Here is a 27,859-nt window from a genome sequence, read left to right as displayed (position 1 = left end):
GAAAACCATACCTGTATCCTCATCATCAAATCCAATGCCAGAAGTATGCAACATAACTGATGCAAATTGAAAACAAGCAATGGGATGTTTGGAGAAAAAAAGGAGCAGCATTTCATGAAAAGAACACCTGCCCAACTGTTAACCATGGGGGTGAATGCTTTAGGATTGTGTTGCCCACAATGGCCCAAATAATTGCATACAACTGTAAATATAGTTTAAAGCCAACAGAATCAACCTCCTACTAAGGTCTGCACCACATATAAACAATTCAGATGACTAAGATATGCCAAGATATGCATGACTGATTTGTCATTTCACACAGATATAATAAACTATTTTTTATGGTTTCAAAGAACTTTGGCATATGAAAATGAATGTACTCCAAACAATGCCAAATAAGGTGTAACAGAAGGTAAATTTGTGTTTGTGAGGCTGAAGGTCTGAGCAAGTTTGACACCCACGGACCCACCTGTGCATAGCGGCCACTGCAGATGGCAGCCTTCCAGTCGGGCACGTCGATGCAATCGGGATGACGGAGCAGCCAGTTGTCCTCTTTAACCAGGAAGGATCCGGGATACTCACTGACCGAGCCGTCGATATCGTGGAAGATGGTCGTCTTGTCTCCATCCATTTGCATCTTATTAAACCAGGGGCCGGGCTCCCCAAAAAACACCCGAGACGTGATCTACAGTAGAGAATGAGGCACAGACATTTGTAGCTGCTCATAATGGGTATTTTGTGCTCATATAAAAATAGACTGTATTGATCTGATTTTTTCTCATATAGCTTACAGTAGATGGGGTCCTCTGGTGCTGAGGACAGCTCAGAATGCTTCAACTAAACCTCATTTAGTTAACCATTTCCAACATTAAAATACATTTTTTTGTCAGAACAAGAGTCAAGTTGCTGTGCTATTTTGTGTATTTTACACAAAAGAAATGACTCACAGGTACGTGATCAAAGGTGATGTCAGTGACATTGTTGTTGGGGCAGCTCTGCCACGAGTTGTTGAGCCTGAAGCCAAAGGCACTGGTATGACGTCCATCTAGCGCAGTGTACTTCCGAAATGTGCAGTTCTGCATGTTGATGGGCCCGTCGTAGATCTGCATTCCCCGGATAGGAAAATCACTGTTGGGAAACACAGATACACACACACACACACACACACACACACACACACACACACACACACACACACACACACACACACACACCCCATTAACAATTAATGTTCATTGTGATGTTGATATAGTGCAGTGTAAAGTAGGTGGAGGTTGGGATAGTGGATATAAATATTACAACCCCACCCACTCCCTCTTGCTTTAACACTAGAATGCAAGGGTTCACGTCCCATCTCATCCTATTGCTATTTTCCGATCCAGATCCAGTGTTAGCGTCCATGCTACTCATCAGTGGCTGAAGGCAGGGTTCGGAGGATTAAAGATTATTTTCCACAGTGGCACCAGTCTCTGTTCACCATCTTTGAATCATTTGCGCATTTACTAGATTTGATTGACACTTATAACTTGGGGGTATATCCCCATGTTCAAAAAACATCGCAAGAGCGCCCTCTCTAGGTTTCCAGTGGAAAAAACTCCTAACTCTAACTAAGCATAAATCCATCATAATATTCTGCATGCTAGTGCCCTTTTTTGTTGCACCCCTGCCCCTCAAACAGCCTCAGTCTGCCACAGCCACAATAATGTGACAAATGTATAACAAAGATGTATTTGTTTACTGGATTATCTGAAATAGATTAGAAGTAGTAGATTTTAGGGGGATATCTGAAAAAGTACCAAATTAGCTCATGTGCAAATGGGTTAAGAATAAACTCTTATCGACTTGGACAGAAGAATTAGACTAAGGTTAAAGAATTTAACCCTCTGTGGAAAACAGACTTTCATCACTCTACCTCTTCATTTGACTTTACCAAACTGAATGATGAAACTGTTTTAAAATCTGTCACTGAAGTACAGACAGTAAGACATTCTCCAGTGTCTATTTACACACCCGCTGACATAGAGGCACTAACTGGACCAGGGCTGCTCATTCTGAGCAAATTATCAATCTTTTTCTAACCTTAATTACACATACTACAAGGAATTTTTAACTGGAGATGAAACAGTCTCAGTTTAATGCTGATGCCTTTATATGACCTACATAAAAAATAAAAATAAATGTGTGTGTCACCTCAAAATGTGGAGATTTTTTTTCTCCCAGGATTGAGAAGCCATGACACTCCCTACTCTGTTTCAATGCGATTCAGTCCTAAAAGTGTACAGCTGAGCTCAAAATGAAGGCTGAGTTTCGAAGATGGGCGTTGTCAGACCCATGAGTACCGGACACCAGCTAGTCATTAACTTGGGTTAACAGTGGGTTTATCAGGTATATTTCACTAACAGCTGCCTGCTGCTGCTGGAAACACCTCTGATGAGGGCACAACAACTGAACTTAAATAGTAAAGCTGTGGGTCCTAAAAACCAAAGGTTCAAGCCAATTCTAAATGAAAACGGCAGTGTCCTTTTTGTACACATATTTATAATGTGATAATTCTGTCTGATACCTTCAAGGTCACAGGTAATTGGTGGTACAGTGGAAAAAAATGAGAAAGACCACAATTCACATTCTGTAGTGTTCAGACAAGGGAGAAGAAGTGTGTGTACAGCAGACTCCCTGCCATGGATGGTGATGAAAATCTATCCAGAGGCCTCATCAAATGTTCAGCACTGCACAGCATGAGAGCACTTGTGCAATGGTGTGCCCAAGTTCATATAGTTGCATCAAAGATTGTCAGGCTGAAGATGAAGAATTCAGACAGAAGTGCTTTATGTGGACTGCTCTTTCCCCCACACAATAAAGGAATCTCTGATAAAACTGCTGTTGAGACATTCCTTCAGAACCAGAATCAACTTCATTGGCCTAGTTTGTGTACACATACAGGGAATATGACTCTGGCTTCAAGTTGCTCTCAGTGTTACACCAAATTTCAATTGAAACAGAGATTGCTGTTGGTTGTGTAATGTCTGAGTCGGACCGGGGTTGTGAATAATGGCTTATCACAGTGGTCCCCAACCTTTTTCCTTAAGGGAACCCTTTTCTATCATTGACTAAACTGATTACCTCTAACTAAATGATATATTTTATGGACATTTCACATTATATTCAAGGCATAACAATAAAAGTAGAGAACAACTGATAAACTGTACAATGAACCCAAACAGTGAACACAATAACTGCATACAACTTCATCCCTGATGCTTGTTCTATTATTCTTTGGTTGTTTTAACTGCATACGTTTTAAATGTAGGACAATGAGATATAGGCCTACTGTGTACCTTGTGACCCCCTTTGCTTTTCCAAGCAAATGATACATGTGATTGTTTGTGATTAAATCTGCATATATTTCTGCCATTAAAGTCTCCATGCCACTCTCTTGCCATGAATATTTCTTTAGTTCCATCCCTGCTGTTGACGTCCTACATGTCTCTCCACACTTACGTAAGGTTTTTGGTACTCCACCCAACAATCTATCTTTGGGCTATCCAACGCTTTGGAACACTTTTTGAAAGTGGCTGTCAAATGTCCTTAGTTTGCTCCTTCATGAAGAGCAGCAGCTGTGGTCAGTTTGAATACGTGTCTGTTCTAAACAGTGGCAGAGAAATGTCCACAGCTTGTCAAACCACTCCTGCAGCACTGCCTCACTCCATAATCACTAACCAAGCTTCCAATCTGGCGGTCTATTTAAACTGCACAATTTCCCAGCTCTCCCTCTGCTCTGTCAATGCCGCTGTTGCCCTGCATCTGTATTGCTGCTGCTGCTCTGTAAACTATTGCTGCCTGCTGCGCTGTAATCCCCACCACCACCCCAGCATCCACCTGTAGGCTCCGGCTAGGGGTTAAGGTATTTGCTCATCACTCCCCAATATCTCTATGTAAACATATCTGTGGGGAGTGATGAGGTCGGAGCCTGGATGCCAAAATCTAAATATGCTATACTGCTTTAATAAACATTTCAAATGTGAGTTGGCTGACTGAACTGGCATTGATTCAAGCTGACCATACCTACCATTCTTTATGAATGCGCAAAATACCAATTTTTACAGCCAAGTTTCAAGCTTAAGGAGGTTGAGTGTATGGTATTTAGTGGTTTCCAAAGAGAAAATTTTGTTTATTTGCAGGTCAAAAAGGATATTGAAGTTAAAGCGAGATAAACTTTGCTGAAAAAGGAAAGATATTTAGACGTCTGTAACACTAACAGCATTTGGCTGACTATATTGAAAGGAGTGTTTTCATACTATCTTGGTTTTGAGTCTTATTCTAGTTCTGATTATATTTGGAATGAGATGTTGATGGGGAACATCTTATAATTCAGCTCCATGTGTACATGATTCTGATAATCTACAGATGACTCATGCACATCCAGGTAGTCTCTAATTTCTCTACTGACTGAGTTACCTCTGGCTGCCTGGACTGTATTTACCGCTTTCTACTACCACAGGATGGCTTCTCCATCAGATCTCTAGTAATTAAAGATGAAAGCAACAATACAATGCACCCTCTGCCATCTGTCAGTGTCGGATTTTGACTTTCATTTCAGTGTGTAGATAATCATTATAACATTTATCATCATATGACTGATTCAAGTTGAGGATGCATCTGTGTACATGACAAACAACAGAAATATGGATGAGTTGTTTGTTTACTTACCACAGTACCCAGGTTTCTCTCAGACTATTACAGACATAATTTTTAGCTTGCTATAAACCGTGACAGGGCTTTCAGGGCCCTAACTTAACCCTTTTCACCACCATCACAAACTGTCCTGAAATACAATTTAAACAGAGACAAAGACTTACGTTTCACCGGTGTAACCCTTCAGATGTAACTGGTGCGGTTCACATTCTCGCTCTGTGTGCGATTGTGCAGTGTGTGTGTGTGTGTGTGTGTGTGTGTGTGTGTGTGTGTGTGTGTGTGTGTGTGTGACAGCAGTGTCCCAGTGAAATTCTTCCATCCTGCAACCTTCCCAAAAGTTCCCTGAGTAATCCCTGAGTAATATTTCACTGTCTCCAAGATGGCGGAACACTCTTAAGTTAGAGCCCTTTTCCTGATCTCTGACACCAGGTTTACATGGGCAAACACATTACCGGGATACTCCAAAAACCTCTCCATAATCACTAGCAACACCAGTGTGCATGTAATTACACTCAATATATAGTCAGAACCCAACTTCACATATATATCCAAATGCTTTTAAAACAATGGTTATATGTCACTAGGGCTGTGTATTAGTGTTACAACATATCACGATACAGGCGTTGAGTTTTAGTATGAATAACATCAAATCTGAGTTTTTAAAAAAGGCTGTATTTATCCTGTGCCATCCCACATCATAGTCCAGTCCTTAGTTAACTTTCACAACACTGCTATCTAGCGGTTTCTTAAATTTTTCACTTTTTCAACCTGCATTAAATGATTGTTTTGGCTTCTAGGGAAACAAGCTAAAAACACTGACAAGTTTCTATGGCAACATATTCATTTTGGTGTGTTTTTAGCCTCCAGATGCAGCTGCAAACATGGATGATGTGAGTTTGTGGGCTGTAAAACCAAAACAGAGCTAAAATAAGCTTTAATTGTCACTTACATGCCACGTGGTAGGGTTCTGCCGGTGGGGTCCGAACCCCCGGGGCCCCAGATCCGGTTGTCGGGGAAGCGCATCCCACGATTGTCACTCTCACCCACAAACAGCGAGTTTTTCACCTGCTGACGAGAGCCATCGTCATCTGGAAACGTCCCTCCGCTGCACACACAGATGGGGAGAATCAGAGTCTGGGAGAGCCAGCAGTAGGAGCGGCAGTGTGGTTATAGTAACTTCAGTACTGTAGAATTGTTTAGCTGTTGATCCCACAGTGATAATTTCCTTTATAATTCAAACATTCAAGTGATGAAAAACTGTGATTGTGCTTCTTGAGTAAATATAGCTGAAAAATTTCAGGTCGAGCAAATAATGAATCCACTTAAAATACAGAATACAGGTGGGTTAATGATCTGATGTGAATAATTACAACACAACTGCCTGTTTCTCAGATAGAGATGTGTCTAGCACATACAGAGCTGTCAAGCCACAAAAGCCACTATAGTTATTACTGCACTGAGTTTATGGGGACCAAAAATAAAAATAAATACAGACATACATGAAGAAAATGAGTACACAAAGCAGCCAGCTCAGTTTGGTACAAATCAACTATTAAATTATTTTTTTTGTTTTGTGAGTGTGTTAGTTCAGTTTTATGTTCTTATTTCATGACATGACTGTTAGCATCAGTGGTCATGTTAAAATACGGCCAAAATGACACAATGAATATGTATAACTATTTTTCTTTGCTCTGATTGGTTGTTTTCATTCAGGCCCAGTGGATTCTAACAAATGTCATTAGGAGCACTAGGAGGAGCCAGAGGAACCTGATTTTTTCACAGATTATCTGTCTCATGTTCTACTGTCAGGATATAGTGAAAGTTTCAGCAGATATGACAAAAAAATTATTTTATAACGGTTACCTACTGCAGCTTTAATACAGAACTTTAACAGACCTACTTAGTAGGTGTCCTATATTAGGAATTAATGGACATCCTGCCGCCAATCAGAATTGAGTATTCACCCAGACCATGGTATAATACATGTTAACCAGAAGTCATCTCCAAGCTGCTGCACTCTGGTGCTACGTTCATTATTTATTGATTGCAACGTCATCTGACAAAATAAACACAAATCCAAATAAATGACAACTGCTCTGCTGTGTATTTGGCTGTATCAATATTTATGAACGATCACAGAGAAAGTTAGAGGAGACTTAAGGTGTTCTTTACTGCCTCACAGCTGCAGCATGACCCTCAATGGCCTAATACATCATCATTTTGCAAAAGCTCTGTTTACCCAGTAAAGAGGTGGTGGTTTTAAGATTTATACACTCTGTTTTGAAAACCTCAGTTTTGGGGGAGAAAAATAAAAAATGGACGGAGGGCAGAAACAGAGCATTCACAAACTTCCGTGTGCGCCCCCTAGGAACCTGGCTTTGTAAAGTCAGTTGAAAACGTCTGATCAATTCCCACCTCTGTGACCATCGCACCCCTAAATTACTTTTCACACTGCATCAAAACGCTCCGTTTCCCAGTGCATCCTAAGCAGGGTCCTTATAAGGCGCTTTTCAATTCACACTTCACTCACACAGACAGTGAGAGAGAGAGCGATAGAGAGGGTCCTGCATCACCACCGGTAAATGCAAACAGCCGCCCTTTATTTCTGTCCATGGAAATATGATGGTAATTTAATAGGGGGGCGGGGACTTACCTCGCCAGAGTGAGGCCAATGCCATTATCAGCAAATCTATAAAAGAAAGAGAGAATATTATTGCTGCGAGCACGGCAACAGTCTGAGGTCTCTAGGGAGACACACACACACACACACACACACACACACACACACACACACACACTGGCTGAAGGAGATAAAAACGTATTATTATTAGATAGGGATGGATATTCACTTTCATCTCTGTCATCAATGTGCAGAGGAACGACCTGTGCCACCTGGAATTCATAATGAGGATTTGTGAACTACTCTCGGTTGCACTAAAAGTAGACAAACATATATCCACTCATTTATCTACTATCAGCTTTGGATCCACGCATTCTCGCAGTACTCACTGGCAGTCATCGAGCCAGACATCCCCTCCCCTCAGCCAGGCCCCGTGGTCCTGGTTCTTATAGGCTACAAAGTGGTGGATTAGAGCAGGGACTCTGGGTTTGAAAGGGTCAGCATCCTGGTGGGGGCCATACCTGAATAATACAGCAGCACCACAGACATACACAGAGTGGAGAAAGATAGTGTTAGTATTTGATGATATTAACTTAATTGCTGTATATTCAGGGCTGCTAAGTCAGTCCTGTTACTGTAGTCTGCTATTTTTCAAGTGTTATAATCCTTTAGATTAGTCCTCGCTGATTTGATGACACCTGTAATTACTGGTGGTAACAACAAGTGTGTTTTAATAATACCTGATCTAAACTACTGCTACTATAGAAGAGGTGTCAGACTAGGGGGCCCATAGGTGTGTGAAGAGCCGTTGTGAAGCTCAGTGTGGTCGGCTCTGGCTGTCGCCATCTTGGCAGTTCTGACTCCGCCGACTCCCAGCTAATCCAAAAATGGGCAAAGAGGTGGAGCGTGGGTGGAGCTGGGAGGACTGAATGAAGCCTGGTTACTGAAAACAGCCGACTGTGAGGGCACCATTTAGGAAAAATGGATATTGATTATGCTGTAACATCTACAAAATAAAACCGACATGAAACCACTGCTGATTTTCCTTCATATTCTTTATACTTGCCTGCATGGATGTGAAATAGGTCTTAAATTGCATTCATAATAGTTCTTAAAAAAGGTCTTATAGGCTGTATAGGCTCATAGAGAAGGCCTGTGTAGTGTCCAGAATTTTGTGCTATGCCCCTGATAGTAACAACTTTGCCTGAGAGGGTTAATCACATCACATTGTTTTAATAAAGAAGACTAGTAGTGAATGTTGTCTTCTGCATTACAGGAAATTGACACATGCACCAGCTTGTCTCCGACCCTCAGTGTGACTCAGGGTGTAGTACTCAGGACTGGTCTCAGTATGTTTTTCCTTTTTCTGAGAATTGTCTCGGTCCTGGCCACTGATGCCACCCATTACAGTCTTTGGTCTTGCTGCCTTGTGTTTCTGGCTGCTCCAGTAACAGACTGGAGAGCAGTGGCTGATTATTTACCTGAGGGGGGATACAGGCACTGAGGGCTTCTGCTTACACACTAGCAATGTTGTTGTCTAGGTTGGTGCACTAAGCTTTGACTCTGTACCACAGTTGTAGAACAAATGAGTCAAAAAAGCCGACACGCTCAGCTTTGCTATTCCTTTATCTAACTGTGTTTGCTCACCAAGCAGGAAGATCCTCAAGAGAATAAAATGAGTGGGAAAAACCTGGACTGTATTTTTCAAAAAAATAAACAAAATATTGTTTTGACTTGGTTATAATTTTCTGGTTTTCTGCCTAATGCGTAAAGGCCTCCTGTCATAGTTCCAGCAACAGTGCATAAAATAAGTGGCCTTCAGTTTAGCCTACCATGGCCGATCCTTTTTTGCTTGGAATAATGGAGCTGGCAGTGGCTAATATTGTGCTAATGGATATTTGTAGGTGTGTCCTATGAGGCTACCATACAACAGCAGATACAAACGGGAAGACGTTGAGTAAAGCCAGAGCTCATAAATATCAGACTTTGGCTACTCAGCCATCACAATCACTAATGAATCCCATTGTTTTATTGGTTCTAGTATTGAATAAGTGTGTATTGCATGGCTGTGACAGTGCCCTTTAGGAAAGAGAATACAAAATATATCAATTTTTGCAGTTAATTCCGTACTGTATAGCTTAATTTGAAGTAATAGGAAAATAAACTTTCAAAAGTTAAAAATGAATTTGCTCGGGGTCACGTGATGCATTTGGACTGAGAGGATCGCTTTTGCCGACCTCCCGCTTCCCCAGCCGATAAAGGCCATTTTTGACCGACTAAACCTCAATAATTTTGGCTACATTTGCTGTGAAACATGTCCGGCACTAAAGGGAATACTAATTTACGAGATGCACCGCGTAGAACTCGTCCCGAAGCAAAAAAGCCGCTCACGGCTAACACCGAAGCTAGCATGGATGATGGCGATAGCATTTCGTTTGAGGAAAACGTGGCTAACACAGTTTCCAAAACTGTTACCGAAAAGATTGGCGCTCTCATGGAGCAGAAGTTTACCGAATTACACTCTATTCTGGACAAGCTAAGCAGCCGCGTTGAGGACAACACTAAGCGAATAACTGAGACTGAGAACCGCATCTCGGATGGAGAGGACCGCACAACCACTCTGGAAAACAAGCTAGCCGAACTTGAACAACGAGTGAACATCTTAACCGACCGGGCTGAGGACGGCGAGAACAGGAGCCGCAGAGATAATATACGCATTATCGGCCTTAAGGAAGGTGCAGAGGGGAGCCAGGCCGTCAGGTTTTTCGGGACCTGGCTTCCAGACACCCTGGGACTGGAGACCAAGCGAGGCTCGATTAAAATTGACCGGGCTCACAGAGCCTTAGGCCCGCCGAAGAAAAATTATAATCGACCTGTTATCATCAAGTTGCACAATTTTAACGACAAACAACGGATCCTCGCCGCTGTCCGAGAGAAAGGCGAAATCATCTACCAGGGCGACAAGATTTACATCCGCCAGGACCTATCAGCCCAGGTGAGGGAAGCCCGGCGTCAGTTCAACGGGGTATGTGAACGCCTCATCCAGAGAGGACTACGGTTCCAGATGCGCTACCCGGCCAGCTTGCACTTCGTCTTCAACGGGGAACAATGCTCCTTCAAAAGCCCACGGGAAGCGGAGGATTTCCTGAGCAAGAACGGTTAATTCCGAGCGCGGAATAAGGATTATTTGAAGTGTTTTTACGCGGTTTACACAGCAGACACAGAAACTGAACACTTGCCGTATGGAAGATGAGGAATAGATAACTGCAGCCTGTGTGCGACATGGGGACAGCACCCTCGGAGATGGGTGCCGGACGCTTATTTTTTACAATGTACCTGGATTATACTCCGGCCACTTGTATGGACCTCATCCCTCGGAGTTCACTTTTAGAGCTACGAGATGTGGGTGAGACCCTCTCCCCTGACTTGGTACAGTTGTTCGGCTGGGGAGCGGGTGGGTTGCGGAGAACAAGCATCGGTAGTGGGATGCCAGTGGACATCCCTGCGGCTGATGTGGTTTTTTCTCTCACAGGTGGGAGGATACCTCTCTGCCTCACCTGCCCTAAGACTCTTAACACCTTTGTAAGGATGTTCTTTGTTCTTGTTCTCTCGTTTGGGGGGCTCTATTTTGTTCATGGTTCTGAGCCACCTTTTGAGAAGGGGTTTCTAAAGACAGCCATACTCATTGTATTACTTTTATTCTTACAGTGTATATGTAGCTTCAGTCCTTTACTAATTATCAGGTCAGATACTGCCTTTTTTCTTAATGTTTCATGTATAGAATACTTCCAACTATATTAAGGGCTTAATCTTCCATGAGTGACCTTAAGGTTGTTTCACTTAATGTGAAGGGTATTAACCATGTCATCAAACGCCAGAAAATATTGTCCTTCCTTAAAAAAGAGAGATGCCAAATAGCCTTCCTCCAAGAAACCCACCTTTCAGACCTGGAACATATAAAACTGAGGAGAAACTGGGTGGGCCAAGTATTCTACTCTTCTTATAACTCGAAAAGTAGAGGGGTTGCAATTCTCCTACATCGCTCCCTGCCTTTCACTCTGGATAAGACGATATCGGATAAGGAGGGACGTTATGTACTTCTGTCTGGTTATCTTTATGGAGAACATGTAGTTTTTGGGTGTATATATGCCCCAACAATATATGATACCTCTTTCATCCCACAGCTTATTTCAGATTTGGCAACATTTTCTTCCCCATACTTACTTCTAGGAGGTGACTTTAATTGTACACCTAACCCGAATATTGATATATCTCCCCCCCAAGCTACTCTCTCCAAGAAAAGTAAAAAATTGGGGAATTCTGTAAAGATTTAGATTTATATGATGCTTGGAGGGTACTACACCCACTAGATAAAGACTACACATTCTTCTCAATTCCCCACCAGGTCTTTTCCAGAATAGACTACTTCTTGTCTTCAAGAACAGTTTTGGGTAGAGTACTGAACTGTACAATTGATACCAAGTTTCTTTCTGATCACTCACCTATCAGTGTAACTATCTCTCCTCCTTATCGGGATCCAGCCTGCAGGCACTGGAGGCTTGACCCTACTCTACTAAGTAACCATTCTTTTATTGAGTATATCACATCTGAGTGGCAGCAGTTCATCTCTATAAATAAAACCCCAGATATTAGTCCTTCTACATTGTGGGAAGCTGGCAAGGCATATATACGTGGGGCCATTATATCTTATACGTCGGCACGGAGGAAAGATGCCCTTAAAAGACAGTTGGATTTAGAGAAGACCATAGATAACCTGGAAGCTCAGTTTAAGAAATCTTATAGCAGCTCTCTGGCGAAACAGCTGGATGCAGCTCGCTGTGCCTTAAATCAGCTCTTAACCAGAAAAGTGGAGACACAGATTTTTTTTGCTAAACATAGACTATTTGAATCAGGCAATAAACCAAGCCGGTTACTAGCTCGCCTTGCCCGTGGTAAAACTGAGCCCAATGTAATCCCTTCTCTCATAGATAGAAATGGAGTGAGGCGCCTCAAATCATCTGATATAAATGAAGTAATGAAACTGTTTTATAAAGGCCTCTATAGTTCCGAATGCACATCTTCTTCTAAGACTAGAGCAGCGTTTCTTAATAAGATAAAATTACCATCTCTCTCAGACGTACAGAAAGCAGATTTATGCAAGCCAATCAGTAAAGAAGAAGTCTTACAAGCCATACGCACTCTTAAGGGAGGTAAAGCCCCAGGACCAGACGGTTTCGGCCCTGAATTTTATAAAACATTCAGTCAGGAAATAGTCGGTCCCCTTACAGACATGTATTTAGACTCCTTTACTAGGGGTTGCCTCCCCCCTACATTGGGCATCGCTAATATCTCAGTTATTCTGAAGAGGGATAAGCCTTCTGACATGTGTGGCTCCTATAGACCGATCAGTTTAATTTCTGTAGACAGCAAATTGCTGTCAAAACTCTTGGCCAGACGCCTGGAGACATTACTCCCCACACTTATAAATCCAGATCAGACAGGCTTTGTTCATGGACGCTATTCAACCAGCAATGTGAGAAAGCTCTTGAATATTATACAGTTTACTTCACAATACAAGCAGAAGGCACTAGCCGTCTCTCTGGATGCAGAAAAGGCCTTCGATAGGGTTGAGTGGGGCTATCTGTTTGATGTTCTGGGGAGATTTGGATTGGGGGGGGACTTCCTTAAATGGATCCAAACCATATATCACTCGCCTACAGCTGTTGTCATAACTAACGGGCGACGTTCTGAACCCTTCCCAATAGCAAGAGGTGTCCGCCAGGGGTGCCCTCTCAGTCCGCTCCTCTTTGCCTTAGCATTAGAGCCATTAGCCGAAACTATTCGACTACATAACGACATAAAGGGAATAACAATAGGACATAAGGAACACAAAATTGCCTTGTACGCGGATGATATCCTTGTGTTTCTGTCCTCCCCTCAGCTATCAATTTCTGCAATTATGAATATTTTTAATAAGTTCAGTAACATCTCTGGCTACAAAATAAATTTTTGTAAATCTGAAGCTATGCCACTGGGCGCCCTGAGTACTACAGAGGCTCCGGAGAACTTCCCTTTCAGATGGTCGAGATCTGGCTTTACTTATTTGGGGATAAAAGTGTCCCCAGACTTGAGGGATCTGCAAAAATTAAATTTGGCCCCAATCTGTACTTCAGTTAAGAGAGACCTGGAGCGATGGCAGAACCTACCCCTTTCCCTGTTTGGTCGAATCAGCCTCATTAAGATGAATGTGCTCCCTCGACTCTTATATCCTTTGCAAATGCTTCCCTTATATCTATCAAGGAAAATCAACCTAGACTTAGAGAAGGCATTTTCCAAATTTATTTGGCAAGGCAAAAAACCTAGGCAGAGGCTTAAGATATTACAATCACCTACAGACATGGGTGGCCTTTCTATGCCTAACATATTGTATTATAACTGGGCCTGTCATGCACGCCACTTCTGGCTTTGGTTACATTCTTATGCTAAGAGAGAGACCTGTATTGATTCCTGGGCTTGCCACCCTTACTCTCCGTGGAGCTTAATCACATGTGAGGCAAAAAAGATAAACCCAGAAGTAAAAGGCAATCTTATCATTTATAACAGTATCAGGATATGGCATGATATATCTAAACACCTGGGAAAGAAAACTGTGAAGTCTTTATTGTCTCCCATAACTCAAAATCCTGATTTTCCTGCAGGTGTCAGCTCCCCCACGTTCCTCTCTTGGAGAGACAAAGGAATTCATGTAATTGGCGACTTATTGAGAGATAATACCTTACTGTCCTTCCAGCAGTTACAGGAGACATTCAGTATTCCCAAGCACCATTTTTTTGGGTATTTACAAATTAGGCACTTTATGTCTTTACAGACCACCTCATTCTCTACTAACATCTCTTACAGTGATGCTGAGAGATTTCTTCTAGAGCGCAAAAACAGAAAACATTTTATAGCATCATTTTACTCACTTCTTGGTTCTTCTGTCTCATACCATATACCAGACATCTCTCATAAATGGGAAAAAGACTTGAACAATGAATATATTGAGGATGATTGGCACGCAACGATACGCCTTATCAGATCCACATCTACTTGTAACCGGTTGAGAGAAACTCAGTACAAGATACTTCACAGGCTGCATATTACTCCTGTTATTTTAAACAAAATTGACCACTCCATTTCCCCTCTGTGTAACAAATGCAACTTAGAAAGGGGGACGTATTTCCATTACTTCTGGGAATGTAAACTGATTTCCAGATTTTGGACACTTATTTCAAAAGTAGTCAGTGGGATATTTAAAGTAAAAATCGAGAAAGACCCTGGGGTCTTCCTCCTAGGCCTTCCGTCTAGGGACTTGCATCTCACTGCATCACATTGTAAGCTCTTTGAAAAACTCCTTCTAGTCGCTCGAAAATGTATACTGAAAAACTGGATCAAAGTTTTTCCACCTAGTGTCACCCTTTGGTACAGGGAGGTTTTTAATATCCTCCCTCATGAAAGGCTACAAGCTGTCGTAAAGGGTAAGGATGAGTTATTTTTAAAAATATGGACGCCCTTCCTAGATTATATACCTGCAGATCTGAAAAATCTTATATTAAGGGGCAGACAGTTTTCTGATTGGAATAAGACCTCCCCTCGCCTCCCTCAAATTGAGGGACACAGATAGGCTGCCGATGACTGGTTACCCTCAACTCATGATTACATACTGCGGACTGGAGACAAACTAGTACTGTACTTTTTCATCATATGTCATTATCACTAATATTTTTATTGTATTTTTTTTTGTATAACGTGCTGTCTAATGGGTCGGGGTGGGGGGTTTGTCTCTGTTATGTATTATCTCTGCTTAAAAACAATAAAATGTGTTTAAAAAAAAAAAAATGAATTTGCTCAGTCCAAATACATAATAATTACTGATTAAGCCTGCTGACTCTGAATGAATCTTTGTAGCTCAACCGAGTGGCCTAAACTCTTGTGAATGGTCAGTCTCGATCAGTGAGCACAGCGGTTTCACAGACTCCCACTCAAAGCGAAGGCTGGGGGAGGTGGGCTGCCCTCCTCTGAGTAGAGGCTGTTAACACTGTTTTTGAAAATATAAATCGTCATGACGTAGAGTCGCCCCAAATAGTTGACACTATCTCAGCATTAGGCTTACAGGGTCCAGGGTGATTTAAAACAGTAGAGGGCCATTTTTACCCACAAAATGAAGAATTTCAAAAAATTGGTAAGAACGTCAGTTTTAAAACCAGCAAACCAGTGTTTCATCACAGTATAGTCACAAATTCAGTTTACAACTCAAAACACCCATTTTATGGTGGAGTACCCCTTTAAAGTCCGTTCAGTATGTACAGTATAGGTTAGATCAAACTGTACTCTCAACATGAACAACAGTATAAAGACTATTGCACTATTGCATTGATAAATCAATATACTGTATTGATTTTATATATTTAAGTGGTCTTTACTACAGCCCCAGCATGAGTTTGGTGGACTCTGTTGGGAACAATTAAAAATAATGTGCAGAGAGGCAGTAATCCAAATACACTAAACGTCCTATTGAATTGTTACTATATGCTAGTATCATAAATGGGGTTTAATATGATTATAACTTAATATGCCAAATTAAATTAAATAAATTGATATGCCACCACTTTCAAACACAAGGGGCCTCTGACCTTTTTTTCAGGCGAGGCAATCTGTGAGAAAGTTTTCTGAGAAAGACAAGACGTCCACACCTTGAAGAGCATCAGTGAGCTGAAGAGGGAGTGGTGTGCAGGGTGTATTCATGTTGAAGTGGTGAGGTCAGGATGACACATTGGTCCTCTCACACTGACCACATGAGACTGTTATATAGACTTTTGCACTTCTACTTGATGTCAATGCAAGTAATCTCACTTCCACTAGAGGAAGATTTAAAGTGACCCTCCTACTGTGGCTCTAGATTATACCAAACTCCAGTTTGTCTGCTACAGAACATCAACAGGAAACAGGAAACAGGACCATTACAGAATGCAGATCCATCATACTGAATTACACTGGGTGTGATGTGACTTCAGCTTGTCATACAGGGTGTTTGTTTGTTACAGGGTGAAGACATTTACAAAGTCTGACCTGGCTCCAACCAGAGACAGGAAGGGTCTCTTGTCCTTGTCGTTTGCCTTGGTGGTCTTCACTCCGTGATCGAGAATCATTCCAGCCTGGAATGGAAAGAACATCAAGTACAGTCAGTATAAAACACAGCAGAATAAAAGACAGAGCAGAAATGATAAAGAATAAACCGGTGTTAGAAAGGAGTTCACTCAGGGGTTGATTTACACAGGTCAGACTTTGTTTGTTCATATTTTCTACTGCGCTGCCACACAATCCTGTCTCTATTTTTAATGTGAAAGGAATATGAAAACACTCCAACCAAAGCTGCACTCCAGTTATTAGCATTTTATTCAAAAGCTCACCTTTCAGTTGAGCTGAAACCATCAGTTTATTGTTATTTCCGCAATTCGTGCAGAGTGCTTGAGTGTAGTTGAGAAACATGTTTACTGGCTTCTTCAACCAATAAATCAGGCTCGGTAGCAGAGGACTTTTTCTACTCAGACACATGTTGCACACACATGTCCTTCAGGTCTTAATGAGCAGCAGTGCATTTAGATTAAATCAGCTGCAGATGACTTAAATCATCAGTCTTGGTGAATATCCTGCTAAATATTGTGGCCCTGACAGTGTTTGTGGTGGATTTAATAAAGCTGCCTATTAACCTTGACCTGCTCACTTCTCGCTCTGCATGCACTAAAATATGAGTGTAGCTGTCATCTGAAAATGTGAATTTGTTTTATAATGTCATGAAGGGAGTTGTAACTTCAAATAACCAGGCTTGTGTGTGATAGTTTAAAGGATTTTGACAACAAGAGGGCAGACAGACTCCAAATAAACTGCCTGCAACACAGACCTGCTATATCATAGATTCACAAAGCTCTTATGGCTAAGATGTTAGTTAACACTGACAGCTGCTCCATTAACAGCAATATTCACATTTAAAGCCTTTGGAGTGTGGTGTCTTTGCTTTTCCAAAGCCAAAAATACAATTACAGATTAAACATTAGCATACCAGGCTACATTAGTAACCTACCACTATCTCCAATGCCAAGAGTTAGCCTAGTATTAACTATATGTGTGGAGGGTTACAAGTTACATTTAAAAACGCTCTGTTTACTTTCACCAGTTTTACACCAGTCCTGGATTCTACTAACTCCTACATCATATTTTGGGCATTAATAGCTACTCTTCTCGCACAAAAAACCTGAATGGCCCTATCTAGTGCTAGTGGCTACTGTAGAAACATGGTGGACTCCATGGAAGGCGATCTGTGGCCTTTGTAAATAAAAACAGCTCACTCTAAGGTAACAAAAACACAATCACAGTCTTATTTTTTGGGTGATCATACACTAATGAAAACATACCTCTGAATATTATACTCTATTTCTGCCAATAGATCCTCCTAAATGTTACACAATGGACCTTTAAATCAAGTATAAATGTAAAATCTCACTTTAATGGAGCTTTAAATCCCACAACTAGGCTGGTAACATTCCATGCAACTTCCATCAGAGTACCGGAGCTAACAAACAAGCTACCCCCAATTGTTTTACAGTTCTTAATACTATAGCTCTTCCTTGCATAAAATAAAAATAGTCATAATGATAAAAGCCATCTTCTGTCAGTTCGCTGCTTCAAAACAAAGACACTGTGTTGCTGCTCTGAACGCCCAACCTGCTGCCCTGCCACAACCTCTTCTCTCACAAACATCCCGGGGTGGCAGCCTGACATGAGTTATGCTCCCATTAGAATGATCCAAATTAAAAGTGAAGAAGGGAAGGATGGAGTGAGATGGGAGAGAAAAGAGATCACTGTTGGGGGCAAAAAAGGGAGGGAGATAACAATAACACTTCCTCTCCACCAGCGCCTCATAAATCTCTCTCTGCTCGAGCTGTGCTTGATGCCGCAGGCGCCTCCAAACTCCCTCCTGTCCTCTCCATCTCATCCCTCTCTCCTTTGGCTCACTTTCCTCTGTTTCTGGTGTCTGGCCTCAATTTTGTTATTCTTACTATTCACCTATTGCTCCTCTTCTCTTTGTTGCTTAGCAGGTCGCATGTGACAATATAGTCTTGCTTTTGTGTCCAGGAGCTCTTATTGATGTAGTGGTTTTAATAGTCAGAATAAATGCTGATTAATTACAAAATTCTTAAAAAAAGTGGAAAGTGGAATGGGTTCCAAACGTATCAATATGTGGTGTTAGCTTCTGGTTTTCAGTTCCTGTAAGGCCTTTTTAAAAACAATACAAATACATTAGGAATGTCAATTCGTAGGTCAGTGTGATGTACTGACTTCTAGTTATGGAAAAAGTCATCTGGGTCACTTCAGGACAATTATTTTTAGTCTGAGGCCTTTCTACTCAGGACTGAATCAAAGCTGAACATTTTGAGGGTTTTTAAAATTTTATCATGAAAATTCTCTAATTTCAAGGGGTGGCCAGCGATTTAGGATTGCACTTCCATGAAGTTGAGAGTCTCACAAGAGACAGATTATAGTCAAAATCAAAGCAGCAGGGACATTCTGAACTTTAGTCCCTAGTATCGGTCAAGCTCAAGGGTGAACTTATTGTGATCTCACCCATTGGTTTGTGGAGTACCATTTTGAAGCCTTGAGTTTTGTGTTATGGTCGTCACCATATTGTTTTTTTGGAGCCAGTGGAGGTGAAGTACTGTGAGTTGAGCTGCTTTCAGGAAACAATGGCAGCTCATCTGGTCACACAGGTTCTCATATTCCAGATAAACAGTACACTAAAAAATATGTTTCTGAAAGGATTTTAACGTCTCAGGTTTGAGACACTTCTGCATTGACTTCACTTCACAGACCCCAAATCTCTGTCCACTAATTATATTCTGTCAGTGGTCAATCTACCAAAACCCTGGATCATACATCCATAATGGGACTCTCTAATGTCCTCCATTTGAACCTCCTTCCCTGGTAAATGATCACATCTTTCAAATGCCACACCTCTAGTTTGTAGCGCACACTCCCTGGTATTAATTTGTACTCTCCTAGCCTGAACCGAGATAACCCTGATGACATCACTGTGACATCAACCATAGCTAGTAAACTGATGTTGATATTTTGATAGTTAGTCATACACTATCTCTTGTGGAGGTGTCTTGTTAACTGGTATTACTACATACAGTGGTGGAAAGATTACTGAAAATATGTACTCAAGTAGAAGTACTGTTACATTACTGAAATGTTACTTAACTACAGGTAAAACTGGTGGTGTTAAAAAATACTTTAGCAAAAGTACAAAAACTAGTAGACTAGAGTATTAGTATTACCTTATAACCTTATTAGTTACCTTATAACTGTTGACGTTTGATGCATTATCAATAGCAGCCATTCAAAACAGCCCAACTGGTTGACATGTTCTTGAAAAAATACTACCCAAAAAAAGGACCTAATTTCAGTAGTTGTAATTAGGTACTAGGTATTAGGCTGGCTGAACTACCCTCACTCAGGAACAGGAACAGAGTGTGACACCACAATCAGAACATTGTGCATCCCCTCGTCCTCACACTCACCCTGTAGTTGGAATGGGCTCTGTTGTTGGTGAATTGGCCCATAGGTGTGTGTTCAGTGCGTCCTGGAGAATAAAGCCCCTCCGAGGGGCCAGTGGGCACATGGTGGAAGATGAACCAGAAACCGGTTTCCTGATCACACACAAACATAAAACCACAACATAAAAAGAAGCTGTCAAGACGTGTTTTTTAATTACTATTAATGTAGAACAAGACAGAACCCCGTGGACATGTGTAGTTTCATGCTGAGAGTTTATTGTTCATACACCCACACACAAAACTACAGCCTCGGCTTTGCCACCCTGCATGTCAGCCTGTCTGTTTCTGTGTTGTTCTTCGCAGGCATGCAAATGAGCATGGTTATTACATCAGTGAGGATAAATGAGACTCTATTCCACCCGACGTATCCTTGTGAAATCCCAGAAGTATGATCTTAATTGGCACTCTATCATAGAGAAAGTGTGGCAGTGCCTCTGTCAGTTGTCTACTTGATTCTGAAGTTAATAGGAGTACACAGTCATTAATCTGACCTGGCAACGTGGTAATGAGACAGACCGCCACCTGCAGAGAGACCGAGGTGTGTGGGGGGTGAGGGGGTAGGGGAGGTGAGGTAAGAGAAAGTGAGAAGCGGGAGTGAGAAACTCACCTCTGAGCCTGCAGCAGCACAGTTGATGAGGTTGTTATTGGGGTTGGCGATCCAGAAAGTTGAAGTTGCGCTATAAAGAGAGGGAGAGTGTTGGGAAGGAACAAGAGAAAAGAGTTTGGTTATTTCACACAAACAGTTTGAGCCACTGATGTAGTAGTAAATAAAGAAAGTGTGAGCACAGCAGAGAAATGTACTGTTTAGGAATGTAAAGATATATCATGAGATAATTAAATCGCGATACAAATGTGTGAAGAACGAAACCGCTGAGATTAAAAAATGACTTCAGTTTCACTTTTACAAAGAAAAAGAAATATGCATTGTTTTGATATGATATGATAGACATAACATGACCAAAACACCATGAAAGATGTAACAAGATGAAACAGATAAGAGGAGATTCGACCCTGTTTGAAGTTTCAGCTTTGCACAGAAACAGCCGGTAGAAATGTCCTTCAGAGACACCAAGAGAGTACTTTTTACTTTTATACTTTGAGTACATTTCAGAAGTTCAATCATTACTTCTAATTTAGAATGAATGAATGAAAGAATGAGAAAGAAGGTGTGTACCTCTGAAGAGAAGACACTTTTAGAAGGGCATGTGGTCATCCTACAAGGTTATACATGAGGAAATAATAGAAATAATAGTCCTATGATAGTCCAATAAAAGTCCTGTGTTCAGCTGAACAAAAACTCCTTTGACTAGATATAATAAATAGCTAGACTGGCTGACCTGACTCAAATTTCCACTACAATAATATTATTATTTCAGCCTAGAAGGGTAAAAAACTCATTTTCAAACAAATTGTGGCAAAGTGGGTTTACTCTCTGCTACATCCCTCATCTTGACCTATCTGTTAACCTCTATTCTCAATTATTCAGCATTAACAAGGAAATACGCTCATCACCCCCTGCAGCAGCTCAGTTTGGATGAGAAAAGAATTAGCTCTGGTGTAATCAAGGTCTCAGCCAGCCCCAATCAAGGTTCAGTCACCCCCAGGCTCCTTGATGTGTTTTCCTGTCTGAGAGGATGAGAGGGAGGAAGGTCCAATGCAGACGGAAAGGAGGGGGCAGACAGAATCTCAGCTGTCTTCTCTCTTTTTAGAAGAAGAAGTTGACAGTGATGATGTACAGATGATATGGAAGCTTATAAGCAGTAGCTAAGTCTGTAGCATCCTGACGTCCCGGGCCAAGGTTAGGGTTAGGATTATACAAGTACTGGTTATGGTTGGGGTAAGTCTCTGGGTAATAAATGTGATGGTCCACAGTGGTGTTACTGGACACGAGGGGTCATGACGCTTTCCAGCATAGGTCTGTTGGGACTTGGCTTGGGAATGGCTTGGCAAGAGGTGCCAGTTAACCTCCTGAGTTGCCGAGGTGCTCTTGCTTGGGGTTAGCGTTATGCAAGCACTGGTTATGGTTAGGGTAAGTCTCCAGGAAATAAATGTTATGTTACCTGTCCAAAGCTACATTTTTGGATGCGAAGGGTTGGACACTCGTAGTCACAAACCCACACAACCGTGTAAACACTTCTGGCTGCACCTGACTGGACAAATACTTGATGTTCTGAACCAACACGGCGTCTCGTTTGGATATTTTCTCTCACTGAAACGTGTTTCTGAACACATTTTAAGCCATGCAGTTGCTGAATCTGAATGATTAGTTTAAAATGCTTTTCGTTAGTTTCCAGAGGCAGTGAGTAGCACTACCAGATGTCCCTGATTTGAATGAAGTAGCCTGGACCTCTACTTTATGCAAAAAATTAGCAGCCGACATAACAGCACTTTGAGAATGCATTGCACGACTGCTCACATGGACACTGAATAGAAACTGTGGAAGTGACTGATCCTCTGAACACGTTAAGTCTATGTAATGTCCCCAGAAGAAAGTCAACACACCGAGTCTGTGTTTGTGTGTGTGTGTGTGTGTGTGTAAATAACAACGGATCGAAAATTGAATTTCCCCAAGGGGATTAACAAACTCGTTCTTCTTCCTCAGACAGAAAGTGATGAATGTAACAATAATGATGTAGCAGAGACAGAAAGTTTAGCAGAGTAGAGGTCAAACAAGCTGGAAACCTTCAGACATGCTGGTACGCTTCCAGGCACCAGAGAATCATTTACATGGAAGTCTCTGTAAAGTAACTGATGTTACTGCCGACACTGTAACATGAATTTGGCTTAAGGGAGGGGAAAGTACATTTCTTTGACTAATTCAGTTTCCACCAGGGACAATAGTTCAGGTTATAATGATTCAGAGGAAAATGCTGACAAAATGTGTTTGTAGGACAGCTTTACTGTGCCTAATTGGATTCATTTATTGTGCTCTTATTTAACCAAACAAATTTGACAGCTATAAAAAAATCCTACAAGAAAGAAAAGTTACAATTAAAAATAAAACCACAGACTGTTCTTAATGGGTTGGTATTTTTCAACCTTATATTCTCATGTTTTTGTGTCAAGGTGACTAATGGAAACAACAAGTTTTGTATTTGGCCCAGTGTTGGAAGAGAGTGCTGCAGCCTGTGGCCACAAAGCAGTCTCAGCCAGCCAGTAGCAAAAACTAGCACTTTTAATTGACGTACTTTGACGGTTTGTGATTGCCCATAAAGATTACATTGTAGCCTGTTTTGCATTGCCAGCTGCAATGCTGTCACTCAATACTGGACTGAATTTGTCCCCATTAGTCATTTTGACACAAAAACATGGGAGAAATCCAGGTTTAAAAAAAAAGCTGACTGACTTTTGTTCATGTAAAGAGTCAGTTTACCCGCTAGTTGTATGCAGTTAGTTTTGGTTGTTAAATATCTGTCTCTAACATTTTTGCCTCCAACCCAAGTCACTGGAGGTGAATGGAATTTGAAAAATATTTTTTTCACTATGCCCCATTACTCTGCTTTTTCACCAAATACTCAAGTGCAACACTGTGCAGGTAAAGGGTCCTGTCATGCTCGAACAGAACTAGTTCACACCATATGTCATTCTACCATGTTGGTCCTAGGCTAGCTGTTCTGAATGGCAACTCTGGAAGGCAGAATGAAACACGGCCGCCGAAAGGAAGAAGGAAACACTGCAAGGTGCTTCGCACTCAAAACATTCTATGCAGAGTGAGTCTTAAAAAAAACCCGAAATCCTGCAGATAAATGAATGAAGCAGGAGGGGAATAAGAGATAATTAGAATAATTAGAATACATTCTTTTTCAAATCAAACATATCCTAGGAGCGGAAAATATTCCGCTCCTATCTTAAAAAACATGTTTAAGTGTCCACAAGCAGGAGACTGAATCCCAAAATTGCTTCCGATGCTGTGTCATTGGCACGTGAGGAATCAGTGTATGAATATGGGTGAATGTGACTAATGAATGCCTTTCATCTCTAATATATACAGGTGAGAGTCTGAAATCTCAGACACATATCTCCAAACCTGGACAACTGAAACCAAAATGATCTGCATGGATAGATACCATCAGGCGGAAGAGAGACTCATGCAAAAACACAAAGACACTAAACATGACATGGATCAGTTTAGTGCCCCTATAGCTGTCACTGGGCTTTATCCCACTCCACCCATACCTGCATGCTTCATCGTCACAACTCACAGCTCACAAAAGCTGCAGACTTACATTACACAATATTTTGACTGCTGGCTGTCAGAGAGGATCCAGGCCTGCAGCAACTCAGGCTTCTATAGGTTTGTGTAGACCGTACAGGAGTCACATACTTCCATAATGCTTGCAGTGTGCACAGAAACAGTGACACTGATACTTTGTATGTTTATGTCTGGAGGATGTCTCTCATGTAGACAGTTTGATACTGTCCCCACTACATGTATTATCAGTTTTCTCTCTTAGCCTTTTGTTCATTATTTCTCCCTCTTAGATTGCTAGATTTTTAAATAAATGCATCCATTATTGTAAGCTTCTTTTAGACTTACATAACAGTGCAGACATCTCTCTTAAATATATATATTTTTAATAAATATGTAAATTCCTCTGGGTTTCTTTTTGTGTGCAGAAAGCACCTTTCACACATGCACCAGGCATAATGAGAAAATCATTATAGTTCCATTTGCAGGTGTGTGAGAAAAAGCAGCTTATGGTAATAAATATGAATAGAAATGGCAGATATGCAGTTCAGCTCCACAGCAGCTTACCACATGGCAGCACTGCACCTCAAACCTCTCCTTTCTCCACTTTTTCCTCTCTACTTTATTTGCTTTTCTCTGGGTCTTTGTTTCCCTCTACCTCTTTCCTAAACCCATCCTAACTCTGGCACTGCTGTTGCAAGTTGTGGGAACATGGAGGTACATTTTATTTTTAAGACAAACTGCCAGAATTTGACTTAATGTTCAATAAAGATAAAAAATCAGGGTCAATAACTTTTCTCATAAAATTTGCTTGTCATTAAAAAGTATACAACAGCAAAGACACTGGGTTGCTTGACTGGAGCACAGGACACTGACCACACTGATACGGCAGGGATAAAGTGTGTCCCATGTAGAGAAGTGCAAAATAAAGTTGTGGAGGTCGGAGTGGATGTGTAGCATGTCTGTCTAAGTCAGTCTACCTACATTTTTTTTCCATAATCGATATGCCATACAATATTTACAATGTTTCTATGTAAAAGAAAGTGTATAATGTTAACCATGTTCATCATTTTTAGCTTAGCCTGTTAGCATTAGCTAGTGAATAGGAATGTCATTAGTATTTGATAATAAGCCAGTACTGGACAAATTAAGCATGGCGTTAGTTCAGGCAGGCCACAAAGTCAAGCTCAGCTCTAAATTCCAGCTACATCAGCTGATCACAGATAGTTGTAAACGCACATCAGCTGATGGCTCAGCTGATTCCTCCTAAGCTTCCTATTGGAAACCATACACAGTCAGCTGACTGCCAATTGGAAAATATCATTCATGGCGCCTTATTTAAGCTGCTTTAGCCTGCCTATCTTTGCTGTTTCCTCTACAAGCCTTTTTGCACCCACCTCCACCCCAGCTCCTCCTTTTATGTTGTATCTAATTAATCAATGTCATTTTCTGATTGCCATTAATGCTTGCTCTGTTCTGTACCCTGGGGGGTCTCTGCTGCCGCTCTACTTGTCTGTGTTGTTGTTGAGCACACCTCCCAGAACAGAGCCATACCGCCAAATGTAACATTCTGCTTTGGAATAAAAGTTATTTTGACAAAAATGGTCCTGGCTGAACTGATATTTTTAGCTGATGGCACCAGATGGAAATTTAGGGGATCAAACTGATTGCAGTTCTCTGGGGACTATTAATGTTGCGACAAATTTCCTAGTAATGCATTCAATATTTGTTGAGACATTTTAGCAAAAAACAAAAAAGTTGACTACATGGTGGTGCTTAAAGAGATGCCAGGAACCACCAAAGTCATTAGGATACATCATCTGGGAACCATGATTGTTTGTAAAAAATTGTGCTACTCCATCAAGTAGATATAGAGATGTATCACTGAATGAGATGATTGAAATGTTTGACCTGCTGGTGGTGCTAGAGGAAAAGACAGATGGTCACCAAAGTCATCAGAGTTTGTCCTCTAGGGGCCTTGAATATTTCAAAGCAAATTTCATGGCAATCCATCCAGAAATCAAGACAGTTCACTCTTGTCAACCTCATGTTGGCACTAGAGAAGAAAGACAGGAGAACACTAAAGACATTAGAATTCATCCTAAGGGGACCATGAAGGCCTGTATAAAATTCTGTGACAATCTATCTTGTAGACATAACCATCCTTACAGCGAGCATGGCTAAAACGTCATCATCGATCATAAGATTTATCCAATATCGCTGTCCGTGTCTGGTAACAGGATTGGTTTGTTCAGAACATCCTCTGCTCTTGGCAATGGGACAATCTTTTCAATATCCTAAATTCAGAGTGGAGGCTGAATACCTTAAGGGTGGGGTCAGTCATTCTGGAGAAAAAAAGTTAATTTAGTCTCATCCACAGGTTGTCAAGTACCTCACAATCTGGGAGCATCTAGGAACACCACCTGCTGTGTTGGGTACTTAAACTTCTCTGCAATGATGAAATCAGAGCAATTCAGTTCAATTCAGTTTTATTTGTATAGCGCCAATTCATAACAGAAGTTATCTTAGGCCACTTTTCAAATAGAGCAGGTTTAGATCGAACTCCTTATAGCATTATTTACAGAGACCCAACAGTTCCCACCATGAGCAAGCACTTGGCGAAGACGGAAAGAAAAAACGTCCTTTTAAGAGGCAGAAACCTCGGACAGACCCCGGCTCTAGGTGTGCACAGCGATAAAAACCAGCAGGGGGAGATAGTAGCTAACAACAAGCTGATGTGGAAAGATAAGAAAGGATGAGATGATCTTTTACTGTATGTTACACACTTGTTTGAGTGAAATTAAAATGCTGCTGTATCACTGCTCATATCAAAGCTGGACTAGTTTCAATAGCCATTACAACACAAGTACATGCAAGCAAACACACCCATTGATGTTTGCAGTTAGCTAAAATTTTGTCCGATATTCTGACTGCTGATGAGGGATCTTTTGTAAAAACGCGTTACAAGGAAAACTTGTGTGTGTGTGAATGGAAACCGTTCTCTGCTGAAGGAACTGAAGCTTAAAAACACAACCAACTGTGTCTTGCCATTTCCTCTTAAGGTGATGGCTTGGCTGGATAATTTGTTTTGTCAAATGCATGCTAAAGCATGCACACACACACACACACACACACACACACACACACACACACACACACACACACACACATACATACACACACACACATACACACACACATGCATTTAGGCCCAGCACATTCATCTGGCTCAGTTTAAATGACAGTCTCATCCTCCTCATGCAGCCCACATGTCCCTGTTCCTGGCAAATCTGACTGCAATTTATTGTTCTCATCTGAGCATTTAAATTCAGCACATACACAACTCAACAATGACAGGGGAAGAGACAGAAGGAGCCACGAGGGAGCGTTAAAAAGCTGACTAGAAATTAATCATCATAAATCTTACAGTGGGGAATGCTGTTAGTGCAATCATGTTTGATTAAATTGGAATTTTTGAACCGCAGTAATAAATACACTGGGATTTGGAAATCATTACAGAATACATTGATCCAGACAAATTGGACAAAAAGCCTCATTAGGAGCATGGTGCATTGTGTACTAGAAGCCTGTTATAATTGGATAAATTAGGAAAGGACAGAGGAAAGGAAAAGAGTAATGAAAGGGAAGGAGCAGAAGCTTAGATAACGTTAGAAACAGAAAATCCTCCCAGCGCACTCATGTTGG

General features: G+C 41.3%; 2 protein-coding genes across 5 annotated transcripts in view; one reads left to right on the top strand and one right to left on the bottom strand.

Moving 5' to 3' along the window:
• Positions 1-27,859, bottom strand: part of LOC127351949 (cell migration-inducing and hyaluronan-binding protein) — a 190,723-nt gene that overhangs the window by 20,079 nt on the left and 142,785 nt on the right. For all 4 annotated transcript variants that reach the window (XM_051379973.1, XM_051379974.1, XM_051379975.1 and 1 more), the window contains exons 15-22: positions 20,573-20,642; positions 19,930-20,058; positions 16,421-16,506; positions 7,702-7,833; positions 7,346-7,381; positions 5,642-5,797; positions 948-1,128; positions 470-685 (exon numbers count right to left, since the gene is read on the bottom strand). In XM_051379973.1, the coding sequence (XP_051235933.1) occupies positions 470-685; positions 948-1,128; positions 5,642-5,797; positions 7,346-7,381; positions 7,702-7,833; positions 16,421-16,506; positions 19,930-20,058; positions 20,573-20,642 (1,006 nt within the window). The remainder of the gene's footprint in view (positions 1-469; positions 686-947; positions 1,129-5,641; positions 5,798-7,345; positions 7,382-7,701; positions 7,834-16,420; positions 16,507-19,929; positions 20,059-20,572; positions 20,643-27,859) is intronic.
• Positions 1-27,859, top strand: part of LOC127351993 (uncharacterized) — a 47,006-nt gene that overhangs the window by 16,633 nt on the left and 2,514 nt on the right. The window lies entirely within an intron of this gene.

Source organism: Dicentrarchus labrax, unplaced genomic scaffold (genome assembly GCF_905237075.1).
Source record: "Dicentrarchus labrax unplaced genomic scaffold, dlabrax2021, whole genome shotgun sequence".
In the NCBI taxonomy this organism is placed as follows: Eukaryota; Metazoa; Chordata; class Actinopteri; family Moronidae; genus Dicentrarchus; species Dicentrarchus labrax.
This window is presented reverse-complemented; position numbering and strand designations above follow the sequence as displayed.